General features: G+C 40.8%; 1 protein-coding gene across 1 annotated transcript; it reads left to right on the top strand.

Moving 5' to 3' along the window:
• The first annotated feature begins 16,801 nt into the window (after nucleotides 1-16,801).
• Nucleotides 16,802-17,758, top strand: LOC105899816 (olfactory receptor 52K2-like). The gene has a single exon (XM_012827035.2). It carries the CDS (start codon nucleotides 16,802-16,804, stop codon nucleotides 17,756-17,758), a length of 957 nt encoding a protein of 318 aa, XP_012682489.2.
• Nucleotides 17,759-18,277: the final 519 nt, after the last annotated feature.

Raw genomic sequence — 18,277 nt, 5'->3', positions numbered from 1 at the left:
GGCATCATCCGAGATTACCAGTGGACTTCCTGCTTGGGGCTGGGGTGGCAGGACAGGACGCTGGCACCATAGAGGACTGGATCCAGGAACACCAACAGAGTGTGCGGATAACCCGGGAGCATGTCCGGCAAAGATCAGAGGAGCTGGCACACCGGCGGAACCAGAACCACAATGCCCAGGTGAACGATTCCGGTCTTGAAGAGGGGGGGCTGGTGTACCTCCGTAACCATGTGCCTGGTCGCAACAAAATCCAGGATCACTGGAACCCCACTGTGTTTCAGGTGCTACGGAGGCCCTCTGGGACTGGACCAGATCGACAGCAGGTCAGCATTCCAACCCCTACCGGCTCCCTCAATCCGTTTCCACCAGGAATGAAGAGGGGTCACTGTCAGAGGGCGCAGACCTAGACCGGGGAGTGTGAATTGCCATCGTCGGGTCGCCGATTCATTTGGAGGGGGTGGATTGTAGCCTGGGCACCAGGTTAGGACTAGGCTCCATTAGTCTCCCTCCATCGTTTGTGCGCTCTCTTCCCAGTGCCAATCACGTCACTAATTGGGGGGTGGAGTGGGCATCTGGTAGGCCACCTAAATGCCGTAGAGGTAGGCGTGTAGATATATATTGTTAAGAAATGCGTAATCGTGGCACCTATAGATAATTATTTTGTGTGCTTTTCGACGCCCGAGTTGCTTATACACTCTCACAAGTAATTACTACGGTTATTGCCACGCAAATCAGAATACAACTTAGTTCAGAGAAATCATGTCACATCATGGCTCCAAGCCTCACTGTTTCAACCCAGATACTATAAAGTATCACTCAGTGTGCCTACTGAGATCACCTTCAAGTACTCTCTTCTAGAATGAAAGAGAGGGACAACTCACCTTTTCCACGTAGTCGACAGGATTCTGTGCCAAAGGTCCCCACCTCTCTTAGGTATCGGACGTTAAGGCACTCAGCCTGATGATATAGACCGGTGTAGTCAGGCGAGGTGCGATTCAAACGCGGAACTTAACTCACTTCATTAACTGACGCAGAAGCAAGTTTTGTGGTATTTAAAAAGTACCTTTAGATTTAATGTCAAAAAGGTCAACAAGAATTTAAAGTAAAGAAAAAGAACAATAAGACTTGTTCCCCAAGTCAACAAGTAATTAAAAAGAAAGAAAATAAAAGCAATAAGACTTGTTCCCCAAGTCGCTTAAGCGTTCAGCAAAACAGTGTATATCACACAGCAAAAAAGAAGAGCTCACCTTTTAATGCAACCTGCTTCGTCTTTTATCACAGACTTTCCTTATAAGGTCATTCCATCACACAATGTACTTTTATCATGTCAGGGTTTTTGCAACAGAGGTATGACTCATCTATATGCCGGCTGCTCACACCTGCTTACAGCCTGCGCCCTTCTCGCGGGCCCAAGGTTACACTTCCTGTGCTTAACCCATTTTACAGTTCCTTTGACATTCACTTACATCAGCATTGTTCCCTCACAAGCATTTGCACTGAAAATGTTTCCTTACACAATAAGCAATTTTCACTCTTGATCATAGCAATCGGCAGCAGATATAGATTTGTTAAACATCACTCAAGCAATTACACACACTATCATATGATTATAAGGCATGATTCACATTCTAATCATTGTAAAAGGCATATTGTTCAGATGATTATAAAGCATAGCTCCAGCAATTTCATCAAAGCATACGTTTTTCATATGATTAATACATATTTCAAACAATCTCAGCAAAGCGTACATTTGTTAAATGAGTATGAGAATGGGATATGAGTGTGAATGTGAGTCAGAGAATGTCTATGATGTGAGCCTAACCCGCGTGCGGCTCCATGTCGTGGCTGTCAGGTTCATTCTTTTGTGAGTCGTTCATCACCCGCCTCTTGGACCTGCCAGTCACGAGCCCCGGTGGTACCAGTCCTTTCCACACAACCCCCAGGGACTTCTCCGGACAAGGATTTGTCCGCAGGGCCTCTTTCTCCAACACAAAGTTCCATTTCACAGCAGTTACACATTCTCTGTCAGTCCAATAATACTCATCCCATCCCGCCCGTACAATGTCCCCAGCAGTGATAGGCACATGTTTATCTTCATTAATACACCTCCACCCCGCACCAGAAAAAATTCCCCACAAACAGAATGGATTTCCCAAAGGACACCCAACAGTGTAATTCCCAACAAACTCCCCGTTTTGGCTTAATTGTGGAGGGGCCATATCGGCTCTTATCGCTGCCCAAAAAGACCCAGAGTCCTCGTGTTTGTATACACGCACCATCGCAGGTCTTACATCAGTAAATTGTAGGTGGGCTCTCCCCTCCCACCCTTTGTCAAAACTGTAAATCAGGCTTGAATTTCTCAACATTACTTCCACTTTGTTCTTATTCCAACGTGCATTCAGCCACGGTATCGAGTGCTCCCCACCCAGTCTAATGTAATGGATTGCCCGCCAGTTAATTGGAACGGCCATCAACTCAAAACAAAGTTTTGATCGGACTTCCTTTCTATTTCGAACAGTCACTCCGATAAATTGCTTTCTCTTCTCATTCACGGGTTCAGAGACCGCTTTCACACTTTCTTTCATACTTTCTTTCGTACTTTCTTTCATACTTCTCCCATGCGAGACGAAATTAGAATCAGCAGCATGTCTCTGGGGCAGTCGCAACTTCTTTTTGTCTTTCTGTCTAAGGGCAATCCCGTCTATTGGGTAAAGTATGTCTCGACCAGTTTGCATAATCACAGATGGTGCTGGCGCAATGATAGACTTCCCGTCTACAACGCTAGGTTCTTGGTTTTTCTCATCGGCCGGTGCGCCCGCCTCTACTGAGCTATGCGTTAAATCGCCTTCAGGGGGCATAGTGGTTGCCTCGGGATTAACTGGAGCCCCAATTCTTCCCTCGACCTCCCCCGTCTCTGGCTGAGTAAAAGTCACTTGTATGCCCCCTATGGGTTCCATTAATTCTGGAAGGGTTGGTTCCCCTTCTTGCTTCACATTTTGCATTTCTGCATACACCCCCTCAGACGCACCCCATTCATTCTCCTCAGGCTGAAGATCTATCGTGTCCGATAAGTCAACTAAACCCAAATCCTCAGTATTTACATAAACATTTCCTATATTATCAAAGTCAATATTATCATAATCAGTACCCTTTTGATCTAATGAAACTTGTCCAACAGGCGTATTGGGCCGAGTGTCCATTCCATCTGTTCCACCTGACATCAAATCCTCCCTGTAGCTCGCAAAAAACAAAGAGACCCGGATGGTCTCCTCTCCTGGCTCCCCAATGTCCACCTGCCGCCCTCCGTCTTTTTCCTGTGACAAGTGAGGGGTGGGATTATTTTCTTTACAGTATTTCGCTTTCTCTGTCGGTATGTATTTGACCTGAAAAGCGAGGGTTCAATCGTTCTTTTCCCGCGGTATAAAACGTATAAGCTATCAGCGGAATACATGCAGCGTATCCTAACATGTACAATGCAGTACTGATCAATGCCAGTCCTGTTAGTCTAATAGCCACTCGTCCTATTAACTCATGGGTTTTGTTGGTTATAATCCTACTCAGATATGCTAAGTAAGTGGAGACCAATAGTACATCCATTGAAAGTACTCCTAATGCCATCCACGATCTTCCTGGCAAGCCCATCCATTTAGGAAATTTTCTACAATATTCTAAAATATTTCCTAGCAGGCTGACACAAAACATAGTGAAATTAATTATCTTCCATCCTTTTAGTTTGATTCCTTTCAGTCCTAGTCCTATAAAAATGATCGTTGAACTTGGTAGCTTCCTTCCCATAAAAAGAAATCGAGCTAAATTCAATCCTCCATACACAATAGTAGTTATTATGTATAATGATACTTTGTCTATTGTACAACTAGTAAGCACACAGGACATTAAAATATTTCCTACCAAAGAAGACCACTCGATTTGACCACCCGATTGTCCTCCTAGATCAGGAGTTGTCTGATTTGCAGAGTTGTTTGCCATGGTAACCTGTTTCTATTTTTGCTTGGTATTATTCGTAAAGAAGTGTAGCTTGTCTTTCACGCCCGTGAGTGACTAACTGTTTTCTTCTGAAGACCTGATATTTATCCGAGGGGTCTCTCTCACTGCTTACTCGTGACGCCTCTCTAGCAGGTGGGCCTCTTCTGCGGTCAAACCGTTTCCTGTTTTTCTGCATCGCAGTGACACCTGCCTCACTCGCAAAGATGCCTTAGTCATCATTCCGATTATCACTAGTCCTAATAGGGGATACGCTATGTATTGAACCGTTTCCCACAAAGTGTAAAGAACAGGTGAGATTGTTTTATCAAACATCGTTTTGACGATACTAGCCGCTGTCTCTGCAGCCATCCCTGGGAGTTCTGTTATTCCCTTCTGAATTAAAGTCCACCACACTCCTGTCCAGGTGTAATTACCGGTAACCAGAGTCGCCTGGTGAGATGGGTAGCATTGCACACCATTTTTGATTTTCCATCTCCAAAATATCTCCCCATCAGGGGCCTTACTGTTTAACATTTCGTGGATCTCATTATCTTGCTCTTCCATCAGTCTTTTACCCATGGCCTCATACCAATCTTTCGTAGGCAGTTGGCCATAAAAACCGTCTAAATTACTGTTCGGTCCTTTGCAATAAACTTTCCATTTTGCCATGGCTGCCCCGATCACTACAGTATTTGGGACAAGCGTAGGCCAATGGTCAGAATCTCGCATTAATTTTTTAGCTGTTTGTGCCATCTTGGTGTTCCATTTTATTATTCCCTGACTCACCGAGTCGTATTCTACAAAATAATTATAGATATTCCACACTCTTCTTCCTTTCTCTTCTATGAGTGGTGGAGGTATCCAAACATTTTTTGTGGCTATGTTCCATTTGCACCATTTTGGCACCCATGTATTTTTCCCTCGTATGCGCTCTGGTTTTATCCAATGCACAACTACCTCGTCATTTCGCAGCGATCGCGTCGCCATCATTAGAGTCTCCCAATAAGCTGCCCGTCTAGCGGTGGCCGCAGGGTCAGCATCATATTGGTACACCCAAATACCTCCATTAGGCTTATCACATTCAGATGGGAAATACTCATACCTGACCCTCCCCAACCATCCAGGTATTTTTCTTGCTTGAACAGGTCCCAACATAGATGCTTCCATCAGCAATCTATAGTCTGTACAAAATCTCTTTCCTTTATCAAAAAACATCGAGGGAGGACCTCTCCCTCTATCACATACCTCTTGGGGAGTGGGTTTTATTAACACAAATGGTATAGTTAAGTCTAGTGTTCCAGTTATTAAGGCTGCGAATTGATTGTTCATAAATTCCACCATCACTTCCTGTAATTCCCCCTTGGCTTGTGTGTGTACTTGCCTGGCACACGCCCCCACTGCTAAAATGAATCGTTCATTAGGGGCAGTGTCTAATGATAGTTGTTTAACCCAGTTCACCGCTCGGTCTTCCTTGAGTTGTTTTATGCCCTCTGCTAGTCTTTTCATAAGAACTCTTTACTTATCGAGTTTTTTAACTGTCGTAGAGACATTTCTCCAACCATTTCCTGTATAGATCCCCATGCATTTTTATCCCACAGTTGATCTATTTTTCCGTCCCATTCTGACCGAGGCTGACCCTCCAGTCTAAATTTTGGTAACCGAGGTGAAGTCCAGAAAGAACGGTCCCCCCGTGCTTTTTTGCAAACAATCTAACATATTTGATTCCCATTTGGGCCATTCCCGGCTCTGTTATATTAGTTTGTGTAAACCAGTCTCTAGTCTGCTCGTTGTGCCAGTTTGGGACTCTTATGTAATGTTCATATACATTTAAGATTCCCCTGGCCAGTTTGTGCATTTTTTGAGCTGGATTTATTTGTATGCCTAAATTAGGACCCTGAGTATTGAACAAGGTCCAATTAAAATAGAAAGCATTTTGTAGAGTATACCTCTCCAGGTTGCAATATTTACATTTTACCGGACCGGTTTGTATGTAAACCTTGCCCATATTTGATCCTGTCCTATAGCCGAAGGTTCAGCTCTTTTCATTTTTTCTTTGTTTGGTCTGTTCCAAATGTGATCTGATAAGTCCTCCGTTTCCTGGCTTAGAGACGGGGGGTTAGAGAGGGTTATCCTAATTTCCTCTGCCCCCTCCATGTTCATTTCGTCTTCTCGCTTGCAGTCTCTTTTCTCAGGTTTTCTTCACAAATAGTAACATTTCCCTTTTCATCCTTTTCTTTACGACATTTGCAATCCCAGAATTCCAGCGGACCTATCGCCTTTTGGCCTTGATTCCACGGGTGAAAGGTCATCCCTCTCACCAGCGTGGATCTACAGGTTTTTGTGATAATTCGAGAAACATGATTTAGACATTTCATAAGCAGATTCACTATCAGTTTACCCTCTTTCTCTATATACCAGCTTCCAGGAATTCCCTGACAGTTTGTAGTATGTTTAATGTTACTTGTTCCCTCAAATAACTCCAAAAACCTTTTCCAGTCCCACTCCTTACCACCCTGGTATTGCTCCCATCTAGGATCATTCAACCGTTCACACAATGGGCGGTCTGCATCTGTCCACGGACTCTGACCACATTTCAAAATTTGTTCATTCTTAGTTTTTGGCAATTTATTCCATTCCCATCCTGGTTTCAATATTCCTATGGCCAATGCCCCCAGCCTTGTTCTATTCCTTTCCTCCGTGTCTCCCAACTCTATTTTTGACATGATAGGGATCTCTACTTCCTTTAGGTATTTATAAGTTTCTATAACTATCCATTTACCATCATCAGCTGTATACTCTCTCTCCATGGTAGGTCCTATTTTCCACACCGTCTTTCTAGGGCTTACCCAAGGTAAGTAGAGGATTACACTTAAGATGCTTATTAAAATTACAAACAGCCCCGCTTGCCATTTCTTGCTTTTCTTTTTTCTACTTTTTTTATTAATCCTCCCTGCCTGGGGTTTGATTGACCTTCCTTGTGTGTTCTCTCCAGGACCAATGCTCGGTACAACCTCCATTCCCCTCCTCTGGTCCTGTGGAGACAAACAGCTTACAGAACGTAGTCACATATAAGAGCAACAACCGGGACTTAAATGAATAAAAGCGAATAGAACGCGAATACCAATAAGTCAAAGATAAACAATAAAAATGAAATCAAAGAAAATTTAAATCCAAAAACCTGATCCCAGAATTAAACAAAAACAAACAAACACGTAGGAAAAAATAAAACAAAATTATATGTAAAGACCATAAAACCAAAGCCTTCCTACAACGCCCTTTCCAATGTGTAGTGTTTTTCACATAAGGAGAGCTGCTGCAGCCGCAGCAGAAGATTTGTCCTCAGAACCTGGTTTCACAAAAATGTTATGTGTAAATGAACAGGTTCTACCTGAGTCAGTCGTGTACTTGATCACGTGTGCTTTCAGCACCATTTTCTGTCCTTGAAATTTTACTTTCAATTCCTGTTCCCATCGTTGTTGGGAAATCGCTTCTGACTGTTGAGTTATGGTGGTAACCCAGTCAATTAGGCTAGGAGGGCACTTTATTTCTGCCCTCGGCTCACTTCGAGAAACGGACCAGCTTGTCCAGTTTGCTGCAACATACTGTCCTAAATCCGTTTTAAGGTACTGCGCTTTACGCCCCTTTCCTAGTTTTATCTCTAGATCCTGATCACCGCCTTGCTGGCAGTTGTATGCCCTTCTCAACTCGTCGCTGATGTTGTTGTCAGTGTATTCCGAAAGGGATCTCACTGACATGTAACCTAATTCAAAATTTTTAGGCGTCAGTAATACAGAGCATGGCACCAAGCCATGAGCGCCTTTTAGGCAGCATGGTCCAGCGGCTGCATGATCTATTCTACTCACGTTGTATTTCCTGCCGTTGCGACGGTCCAGGCATTCTTTACAAAAGGTAATCTTAACGGGACCGCTCAACTCTACCCCCAGTGGTCGAGAACCCCCAACCATCTTTTGCACTCTCATTTTTCCACGGTCTCTCCTCAGACCCTTCCACACGACCTTTCCACATTCCTTCTTGCATAATACACAAGTCCCTGGCTCGTATTTTTCCCAAACCAGATAGGTGCCTTCCGGGACCCCCGGGTCAGCTTTACCTATTAATATCGGATTCGTCTCCGCGCAAGAACTCAGCACGACTTGCCCCCTGGATAAGCAGATAAGCTTGGGATGAGACATGATTCTCCTTTTTACACGATGGCAGAGAAAACAGTGACTCAAAACAAGTGTCCGGGTTTTGCTCGTTCCTATCACTGCCAAAGAAATCTCTGCTAATTTTACACTTAAGTGTGCAAGTACGGCAGGCCGAAGTCTTTTATCGCATGCGTATCAGCTATCAACTATCCGGGATGCGCTGTATCTGGGAGGGATGTACTGGACCAGTGTTTTTTAATGTTATGTAATTGTGTTCTACAGCAATTATGATGTCTTTACCTTCGTTCGGATGTCTGATTCCTTCCCCCTGTATTTTACGGCCCCTATTAACCCAAACTTCCTGGCCGACCTGAAAAGGAGAGATTCCTTTTTCAGTATCAGACCTAACAGTTGGTATTAATTTTGGCAGTGACAAATATTCATTCATCTTCAGGAGTTCTCCTGGGCTGTCCCAGTGTTTTTGTGAGTTTGCTCTTATGTAATCTTTTGCACTGCGCACCGCCCTTTCTGCCAGAATGCTCCAATATAGCGCATGTTTAGTAGACTCCGCGTCTGTTAAAGGTAAACTGTTTTTCATTGTTTCAGCATGCCCTGCCACCTCTATAGGCCACCTGGCCCTCAGTGCTTTCGCTATCCCTGCATTATGATTCAGGTATAAATTAGCTGGGTTTAATACGCTTGCCTTGACTGTGTCAAATTGGATTGTGCGCATGTCACCCTGCAGCAAGGTACAGTTAGGCAATGGAAAAGCTTGATTTTCTAGTTGTGTTTTATGTGTTTGTTCACTTGAATTTAGGTTTTGAATTAATTCAGTCGGATAACATCTAATCCCATCATATACAACACACCCGGACTCATCGATATGGGGAGGACGCGGATCTTCTCCCTCCTCCCACTCTGACACCGCATCGTCCATCGTCTGGGGGGTGTACGATCCTTCCTCAAAAATGGTTGGACTTGACCAAATTTAAGAAGCGCACCTTAATAGAACGCGAGTAGCTAATTCCGTTCCCCAAAGGTGCCTTTTCGGTCTAAACACTGGCTCGCGATTACCACGTATCTAGATCGTTCTTCTATTACCGGATAGGTGTACTTAATCGATTTCCTTATCTGGTGGTATGCCAGACTCTGATTAGGACCAGAAATCGGTTAGGTTCGTGCGTACGGACTAATTATTACTCGCGATCATTAGCATTACCCCTCTACTAATGACCATTCATAGCCTACACGTTGGGCGCCATGTTAAGAAATGCGTAATCGTGGCACCTATAGATAATTATTTTGTGTGCTTTTCGACGCCCGAGTTGCTTATACACTCTCACAAGTAATTACTACGGTTATTGCCACGCAAATCAGAATACAACTTAGTTCAGAGAAATCATGTCACATCATGGCTCCAAGCCTCACTGTTTCAACCCAGATACTATCAAGTATCACTCAGTGTGCCTACTGAGATCACCTTCAAGTACTCTCTTCTAGAATGAAAGAGAGGGACAACTCACCTTTCCCACGCAGTCGACCGGTTTCTCTGTGCCGAAGGTCCCCACCTCTCTTAGGTATCGGACGTTTCCTAATCACAGTTCGATCATCCGGACCGGTGTAGTCAGGCGAGGTGCGATTCAAACGCGGAACTTAACTCACTTCATTAACTGACGCAGAAGCAAGTTTTGTGGTATTTAAAAAGTACCTTTAGATTTAATGTCAAAAAGGTCAACAAGAATTTAAAGTAAAGAAAAAGAACAATAAGACTTGTTCCCCAAGTCAACAAGTAATTAAAAAGAAAGAAAATAAAAGCAATAGGACTTGTTCCCCAAGTCGCTTAAGCGTTCAGCAAAACAGTGTATATCTCACACAGCAAAAAAAAAGATCTAACTCACAAGCATTGGTCTCAGCCTTTTAACTGCGACCTGCTTCTATCTTTTCATCACAGACTTTTCCTTATAAGGTCATTCCATCACACAATGTACTTTTATCATGTCAGGGTTTTTGCAACAAAGGTATGACTCAGCTATATGCCGGCTGCTTACAGCCTGCGTCTTCCTCGCGGGCCCAAAGGTTACACTTCCTGTACTTGACCCACTTTACAGTTTCCGTTGGAACATTCACAGCTTACATCAACATTGTTCCCCCACAAGCACCTGCACTGAAAATGTTTCCTTACACAATAAGCAATTTTCACTCTTGATCATAGCAATCGGCAGCAGATATAGATTTGTTAAAACATCACTCAAGCAATTACACACACTATCATATGATTATAAGGCATGATTCAGGCATTCTGCAATCATTGTAAAAGGCATATATTGGTTCAGATGATTATAAAGCATAGCTCCAGCAATTTCATCAAAGCATACGTTTTTCATATGATTAATACATATTTCAAACAATCTCAGCAAAGCGTACATTTGTTAAATGAGTATGAGAATGGGATATGAGTGTGAATGTGAGTCAGAGAATGTCTATGAATGTGAGCCTAACCCGCGTGCGGCTCCATGTCGTGGCTGTCAGGTTCATTCTTTTGTGAGTCGTTCATCAATACATATGCAGGATGTGAAATGATGAATTTAATGATAATGGCTTACGATCGATATATTTCAATATGCTTTCCTCTAAACTATAAAAAAATGATGTCCCCTTCAAATGTCATGATATGTATAATTTTTATTTGGTTAATTCCATTTGGTCGGGTTACCATTACCCTTTCAATCACTGCAAGTCTAAGATTGTGTGGGAAAGTAATTGAAAAAGTTTATTGTGACAACTACTCCGTGGTGAAACTGGCATGTTCAGACACTTCAGGCAACAACATATACAGTACAACTGTGACATTTATTTATGTCCTCCTGCCATTTTTTATTATAATTTATTCATACATAAGAATCATTTTGATATGTCTTCAGCTGACAAGAAAAGGACAAACTAAATTAATGAATACTTGCACGCCACACCTGGTATCAATATCCAGCTTTTTTATCGGATGTGCATTTGAACTCTATCAAAGTAGATTTGACATGAGTCATGTTCCATACACAGTTCGAGTTATCCTGTCTCTCTATTTCCTAATCCTTTCTCCCATATTAAATCCAGTCATTTATGGAGCCAGGACAGAAAAGATAAATGAAGCAATTAAGACAAAAATACTGGGTATCAAATTATTTCTCGCCAAGCAAACAATGAAAGTCTAAACAGGTACTACATGTGTGCATCTGTGGTCAAGGCCACATTTAAAATTGGTCAATTGGTAAATTATTTCTATATTTTTTAAATGACTTACAGGGCCTAGCAAGTCTTCATGAAATGATAAGTAATAACTAATTGTGACAAGTATAGCATATCCGCCTTTCAACGGTAAACAGGGGTGCATCTGTCTTATGTTTGTTTTATGTTAGCATTTCATTGGGTTTTACAGTCTGTATCATGCTGACAAAAGGCCAAAATGGTTAGAAATGACGTAGCAGTGTACAACATTGCTCCCCACGCAGAGACACAGCTTCTGAGAATGTATATTCTCTCTTGCTTACCTCTAGTAATTCACAGAAGTTTTAGTTTTGGGGTTTATACCTGGTTTCGTTTTCATATTCATGTATGACTGTGGTCCTGGAGGAGCACTTGTTAGAAATGTGTTCCAATGTAAGTAAGGTGGTCCAATAAAGTTTTAAACATACTATGTTCTTGAGCATCACTGATAAGTAAAGACATACAAATAGCAGATTTATTCTAATCAATAAATAATTATCATTGACAAAACCACACATGCCCCAATTATTGGTAGCTACATTAAATTACATTAATACATTAATGTAATGCATTAATAACAAAAGGTGACACAAGTCTGTCTTATTTATTTATTAACATGGGAAAGACAAGAGAACACACAAATGAAATTGGAGGAAAGTGTGTTTAATCTTGTAAAATAGGGAATGGATACAAAAAATTGCTACTCTCCTGAAGATGTACCTTTACTCAAGGTATGTTTGGCAGAAAAATAAAGATGGCTATGCTGAAAAGAACCAGGAGCCTTATGTAGAAATGTTGCGTACACACAAAAACATTGCATAAGCCATCTTCCACACTCACAGTCAGATGTATCAAGAGTGAAATGAATGTGAGAATGTGCGTTCCTCCACACCACCATTTTTAATAGTTTGAGTCAGTTGGCGACACTTAGAGGCGATGCAGTGAAATTGCTAACATTATGTATTGGTTTATGAGCCTGTCGGTCCACACGTGAAAACAATTACTCTTCAATTTACACAGTATTTGATACATGCACCTTATTGGAAACAATAACCCATAACCCAAACGGAAGGTCTTACATTCCGGGGGGAATAGCAATTTAATTGAGCATATTGCACAACTGACAAGAAAGCTTGCTGTTTGCAAATTGTAACTATAATTACCTGAGATCAATTGCAAATTAATTAATTGCAATCTAAGTAAATCAACTTGCCCTTCCTCTCCCTTCCTTATTCTACCTGTCCTTATCCTTCCTCTAATGCTATCTCCTCTAACTAACACTTAACTCGCACTCACAGCAGTTACATTCCTGCACTTTTTTATTTGTCATGTAAAATTGTATTTATTGTTACACTAGGTCTCTATTGCTTATACATGTAGCTTGATTTTTCTCTCTGTACGTCGTTTTGGATAAAAGCATCTGCTAAATGACTAAATGTAAATGTAATGTAAACTTACCTTGACTGGAGGTCGTATAAGTTCCTGTTGAAGAACACTTCAACAGAGATGAGTTTTCCAAGGGGGGAAAATAAAAAAAAAAGTCCAGGATTATCGTAAATAAGGGTAAGTCCGAGGGTGCTAGTGAGCTAACCAAACACGTATAGGCATTAGCTAGCTAGCTAGTTAGCTTGCGTAAGTTACTGTAATGTAAGATAAACTTGGCCAACACACATCGATTATGTGTTTGTGATGTGTTATAGCAGTCCTTTGTCTGTCATTAACGATATTCACGTTTACGTTATTTACCGCTAGCGATTACACCGTTTCAAGTGTAATTCAGTTGCTATTAATTTTGAACAGCAGCGTTAAAATTGACAAAAACAAAGTCAGGCAGTCAACATTGTTTCTCAAGGACAAAAGAAAGGTCCTGGTATTAGCCAATCAAAGGTAACGTATTTTTTGTTTCGGTCAGATGACAAGTTTTAACCAACCAGAGACCGGAATTACGTACTCACTCCCGATTTTACCACCGAAAATAGCATCGATACGGATCCTTAACCAACAGACCATCCAAACTGTTACCAGCAACAAGTCCAAAGCCAGGGTCTGTCATGGTCAGTGGCGGTGCCAGAATTTTTTTTCTGCAGGTGCTATGGGGGAGCTCTGCGTTTTAGCGAGGGTGCTATAAAATGAGAGTGATAGCCTATGTGTGGTTCTCTACTACAACACCTCCCCACCATATCGTCTATCATCTGTTTACATGTTTGCTCTCTGAAGCGTCTTTGGGGTCCATGAAAAGCGCTAAACAAACCGATTGTATTATTATAAATACATTATCTAGGCTACTTCCGACGGACGCGCACATCTGCGACCATCACTGACAAAATGCATACAGCATGTTATAAGGTCCGCGATCCCAAATACTTTAAAACACTTGTGGTAGTGAGGGTTAAAGTTGGGCGCCAGGTGACCACTACCATGTCAGACAGAGTGAAATTAATCTTGGAATAGCAGATAGAATTAACTAAAACAGTCAAAGAGTCAGAAATGCATTAAAAAGGTTTTTTCCCAAAAAGAGGGAAAAGGCCAAAAGTTAAAATCTTCGGCAAAAAAGGGCCCCCTTAGTTGGTAATCAACCGAAACGAGTCTTCGGCGACACAGGGCAATCAATGCATACAACAAATCAGACAGCATTCATTAACTCTCCTATTCCCTTTACATTTACTAATATCTTTTATCCTTGGGGTCAATTTGACCCCAGCAATTTAAACTTCCAAAACATTATAAAATTATTCATTTTTTACCCAAGTTTATGTGTCAGGTACTTGAGGTTTGTTTGTTGACTACCTAAATAGCCCATTAAATAAAACAATACCCCCACCCACCCCCCTTTTACATCCAGAATACATGTTCACGCGACTATGGAGAAATATGCAGATCACCATAAAATCTCACTGATTGACCTAAAATTGGAAAGAGTTATCCTTCTGGTGTTTAATGGCTTCATATTATTTCTAAGTACATATTGTTGTTATCTATAACATTTGGAATAAAAAAACTATTTCTGTTTTTTTAGGAATAGTAACAATGGGCCTCATTCTCGAACGCAGTAAAGAAGAATTTAAGAAGAAATTTCTTCTGAACTCCACTTCCGGTGGATTTAGGAACAAATTTGGCATTCATGAAAGTTTTCTCATCTGGGATTTGTTCTGAACTTCAGAACGCGAAATAGCAGTCGTAAATCGGCCAGAGTTTTCTCAAATGCGATTCCTCAAAAAACCACAAGATGCCCCACTGGGCCGCTCCGTGTTAGAAGTGTTAAGGGCTGAATTTGTGAGAAATCGATGGTGATTGCGTTCACATCAACTCTACAGACATCCTCAGATTCAAATAATTATAATAATAATAAATAAGAGAATACTTGTATCATTAACAATTACGTTTCACATTTATAGTCATGATTCTACGAGGCATCGTGATGTCTTTAAATAAATAAAAGGACTACACAAACACTGCAAATGTAAGTGAATAAATAAATAAGCACTAAACTCAATCGCGTTGATATAGCCATAGTGGAATAGAAAGGACACATCTTCATCCTGCAACAGTACCTCCACCTCTGCACTGGTGCTGCGTTTACTAGACCGGTGCTCGCTTTCCGCTTTGACATGACTCGCTTTTGAGTTCCTTTCGCATGGATCGGAGCGGAGCTCTTTTTCTTACGTTGGTTTTCCGAAGTCCGTAAGAAACATTTCAGAAGAAACTTCAGAAAATGTTCGAGACTGAGGCCCAATGTGAGGAAAAAAGTTGATATTTCTTATATATTTTATACAATTAAAACAGCCTGGGTTCAAATAGACCCCAAACAACACATATTTCTGGATTATTAGTCTTCTCGGACCATCCTGAGCGTTCATGCTAATGTCACTGATGCTGCTAGCACCATGGTTAGCACCCTCAGTAGTGTTGGAGGATTGACCTCCTTGACCACAATGTTCCTCTCCTTAAAAATCCACACCAGATACCCCTGGCATTTTTTCTTCTTCTACGTCACTCTCGTTTCTTAATCGTTCTTCCAAACGTGGACATTTAGGTAACAAAAACTGATGCATTGTTGATGTTAACTTGAAACCACCACGCACCAGCTCGCTTTCTCCTTCTCCTTGCCTTTCAACTGTATATATGTTATCTATATCTATATATGTCTCTAGGACAAAAACTCGCTGAGCTTTAAAGGCACATTGACAACAAGACCAAAATATTCCCCACAGGACCACGTACGTAGACCTCCAATGGGTTATTGATCAGCAAGGGGCCACATGAGATAGTGGGACTGTTGTGGAGGGCCGGACCAATAGGCTGAACTCAATTCTGCTCAATATAAGTTGTATCTCTTTATAAAAAAACATAAAATTGTATTGTTTTGATTAACTGCTACTGGTAAGAGTAGATGTTACATTTAGGCTATCAAAAAATTGGTGCAGGCATAGTAAAAATGCTAACATTATTTAATCAACATTTAATCAACATTCACCAAAACGATTTTGAAAATGAGCATGTTTTTGCAGTATTAAAGGTGTTCCCAGACGATCAATACACATGGCACACACACACACACACGAGAGCAAGCTTGCAAAGCAATAGTATAAGTATACAAATTAATATTAATATACATTTTTATCAGCGCAAATGCTTGCAGGCACGGCCACACGCACAAATGTAGGCCTACGGAAATAAAAAAAGATCCCGCTTATTATACGGTTACTTGCCAAAACAATAGAAGACATTGCTCCAAAATACCTCTTTTTAATGGTTTTGTTGCCGTTTAGTTCTTCATGCAAATGCGAAGCAACCCACCTTCTGACTTCAAGTTTCAATGACTTTCAGTTACGTTTAATGACCGGACTACTTGCGGAATGATATGAAAGATGTGAATTAGAAGCACAAAACCCGTTGCCAATGACAGCAGTCATACATTTTTTGCAGCAGAGAATATAAAGAAATTACAGACATGCGAACGTTGGGATGGCCCATTCGAATCAACGGAAATTTTTGGAACATTCTGAAGAGCCGTATAATAACTATTTACGTTTGATTCCTATTTTACAATTGACCTCCGCGGGCCGCACAGGGACAGCCAACGGGCCGCAAATGGCCCTTGAGCCGCACTTTGCCCAGGTCTGCTGTAGATAATGTGGCGTTAGTGTAGTCATGAAAGTGTTCGCTCATACGTCATTGCTCTGCTGGGCATTGCAATGCGTACCAATCAGCTGGCCACACATGGTATATAAGCTAGTACAAGAATGTAACTATTACACTCTCATCAAATCCTGGCATGTTTGAACATGGTAAGATACATTTTAATACATAATCTATCATTTCTTTTCACTTACCAAACAACTAATGTTTTTTGTGAAAATACATACATACTGTATTTACAATATCTCCTTCTTTTTTCTCTCAGCAAAGCCATGTCCAATATCACTTTACTCTTCACTGCCTATGGATCTCCAGGTCCAAAAAATCATGTGGCATTGTTCATCACCCTGTTGCTTTATGTTAGTACAGTCTTATCTAATGTTGTCATCTTGTTGGTGATCTATTTTGATCCAAGCCTACACAAACCTATGTACATATTTCTGTTCAATCTGGCAATTAGTGGATTAATAGGAAGCACTGCAGTCTGTCCAAAGATCATGGCTAATCTTCTAAAAGACAATAACTCCATATCTTTAGAGGGCTGCTTATTTCAGGTGCTTTTCATCAATGTCTCTGCCGGGTGTGCCTATGCAATCTTTGCTGGGATGGCTTACGATCGCTATGTGTCTATATGTAAACCACTCCAATATCACAGTATAATGACACCTTTAAGAGTGAATGTACTTCTAGCTGTAATGTACATCCTTCCAATATCCCTGTTGTCTTTCCAAGTGTATTTGACTTCTACACTTCCTCTGTGTGGTTGCAACATAAATAAGCTTTTTTGTGACAATCTGGCTGTTGTTAATCTATCTTGTGTAAGAGATGCCTTTGGTAATGTTTATGGTCTTTGTGTTGTTCTTGTAATTGTTGTTCTTCCGCTGTTTCTAGTAATTCTGTCCTATATTAAGATATTATGTGTAAGCTTAAGAGCCTCTAAGAATGCACAGAAGAAAGCACTACAGACATGTGCACCTCATTTGATTACTTTTATTAATTTTTCTTTTGCCAGTCTCTTCTCTGTAATCTATAACAGAGTTAGTTATTACATCCCTCCAGAAATGAATATATTAATGTCATTAGATTTCATTTTGATACCCCCTCTTTTGCATCCCTTGATATATGGTTTCAAAACCCAGGATATTAGAAAAAGTTTGTATAAAATCTTCAGAAGAAGGGTTTTTATGAACTCTGACACATCAAATCAAAATGTTAACAGATTATTTTAAGGATCATGAACAAGCATATAAAAATAGATCATTTATTATGCTAAACAGCGTGTCTATATTTGTTCTGTACTCAGTGTTCAAGAAACACGGAAATCCTTCCATTTAATATAAGAATGTTTTATTACACCATGTTATTATTATATTTTCTGTGTATTTTTACATTTCTGTTGGCGTTTTTTAGTGCTGTTTTTTAGTGCTGTCAAACGATTAAAATATTTAATCGCGATTAATCGCATTTATGTCATAGTTAACTCAAAATTAATCGCGATTAATCGCAATTTTTTATCTATTCTAAATGTCCCTTCGTTTATTTATTTTTTCCATCATTTTATTTTTATTTTAATGCCCTTATCAACATGGAAAAGTGGATTGGCTTGCTTTATGCAAATGTTTTATTTGATTGAAAACCAACATTGCCAAACACGGCGGTACAAAATAAAATTATAAAGTGCACATTTCAGGTAAACAAGGACTCAGCCTATAGTGCAGTTAAACCATGGCTTAATATTTTCTTTTTTC

The sequence above is a fragment of the Clupea harengus genome, unplaced genomic scaffold, assembly GCF_900700415.2.
Source record: "Clupea harengus unplaced genomic scaffold, Ch_v2.0.2, whole genome shotgun sequence".
Taxonomy (NCBI): domain Eukaryota; kingdom Metazoa; phylum Chordata; class Actinopteri; order Clupeiformes; family Clupeidae; genus Clupea; species Clupea harengus.
Note: the sequence above shows the minus strand (reverse complement) of the source record. Positions and strands in the feature narration are given on the sequence as shown.

Excerpts from the sequence above, each read along its gene's own strand:
- LOC105899816 (XM_012827035.2), top strand. The coding sequence starts at position 16,802 with ATGTCCAATATCACTTTACTCTTCACTGCCTATGGATCTCCAGGTCCA.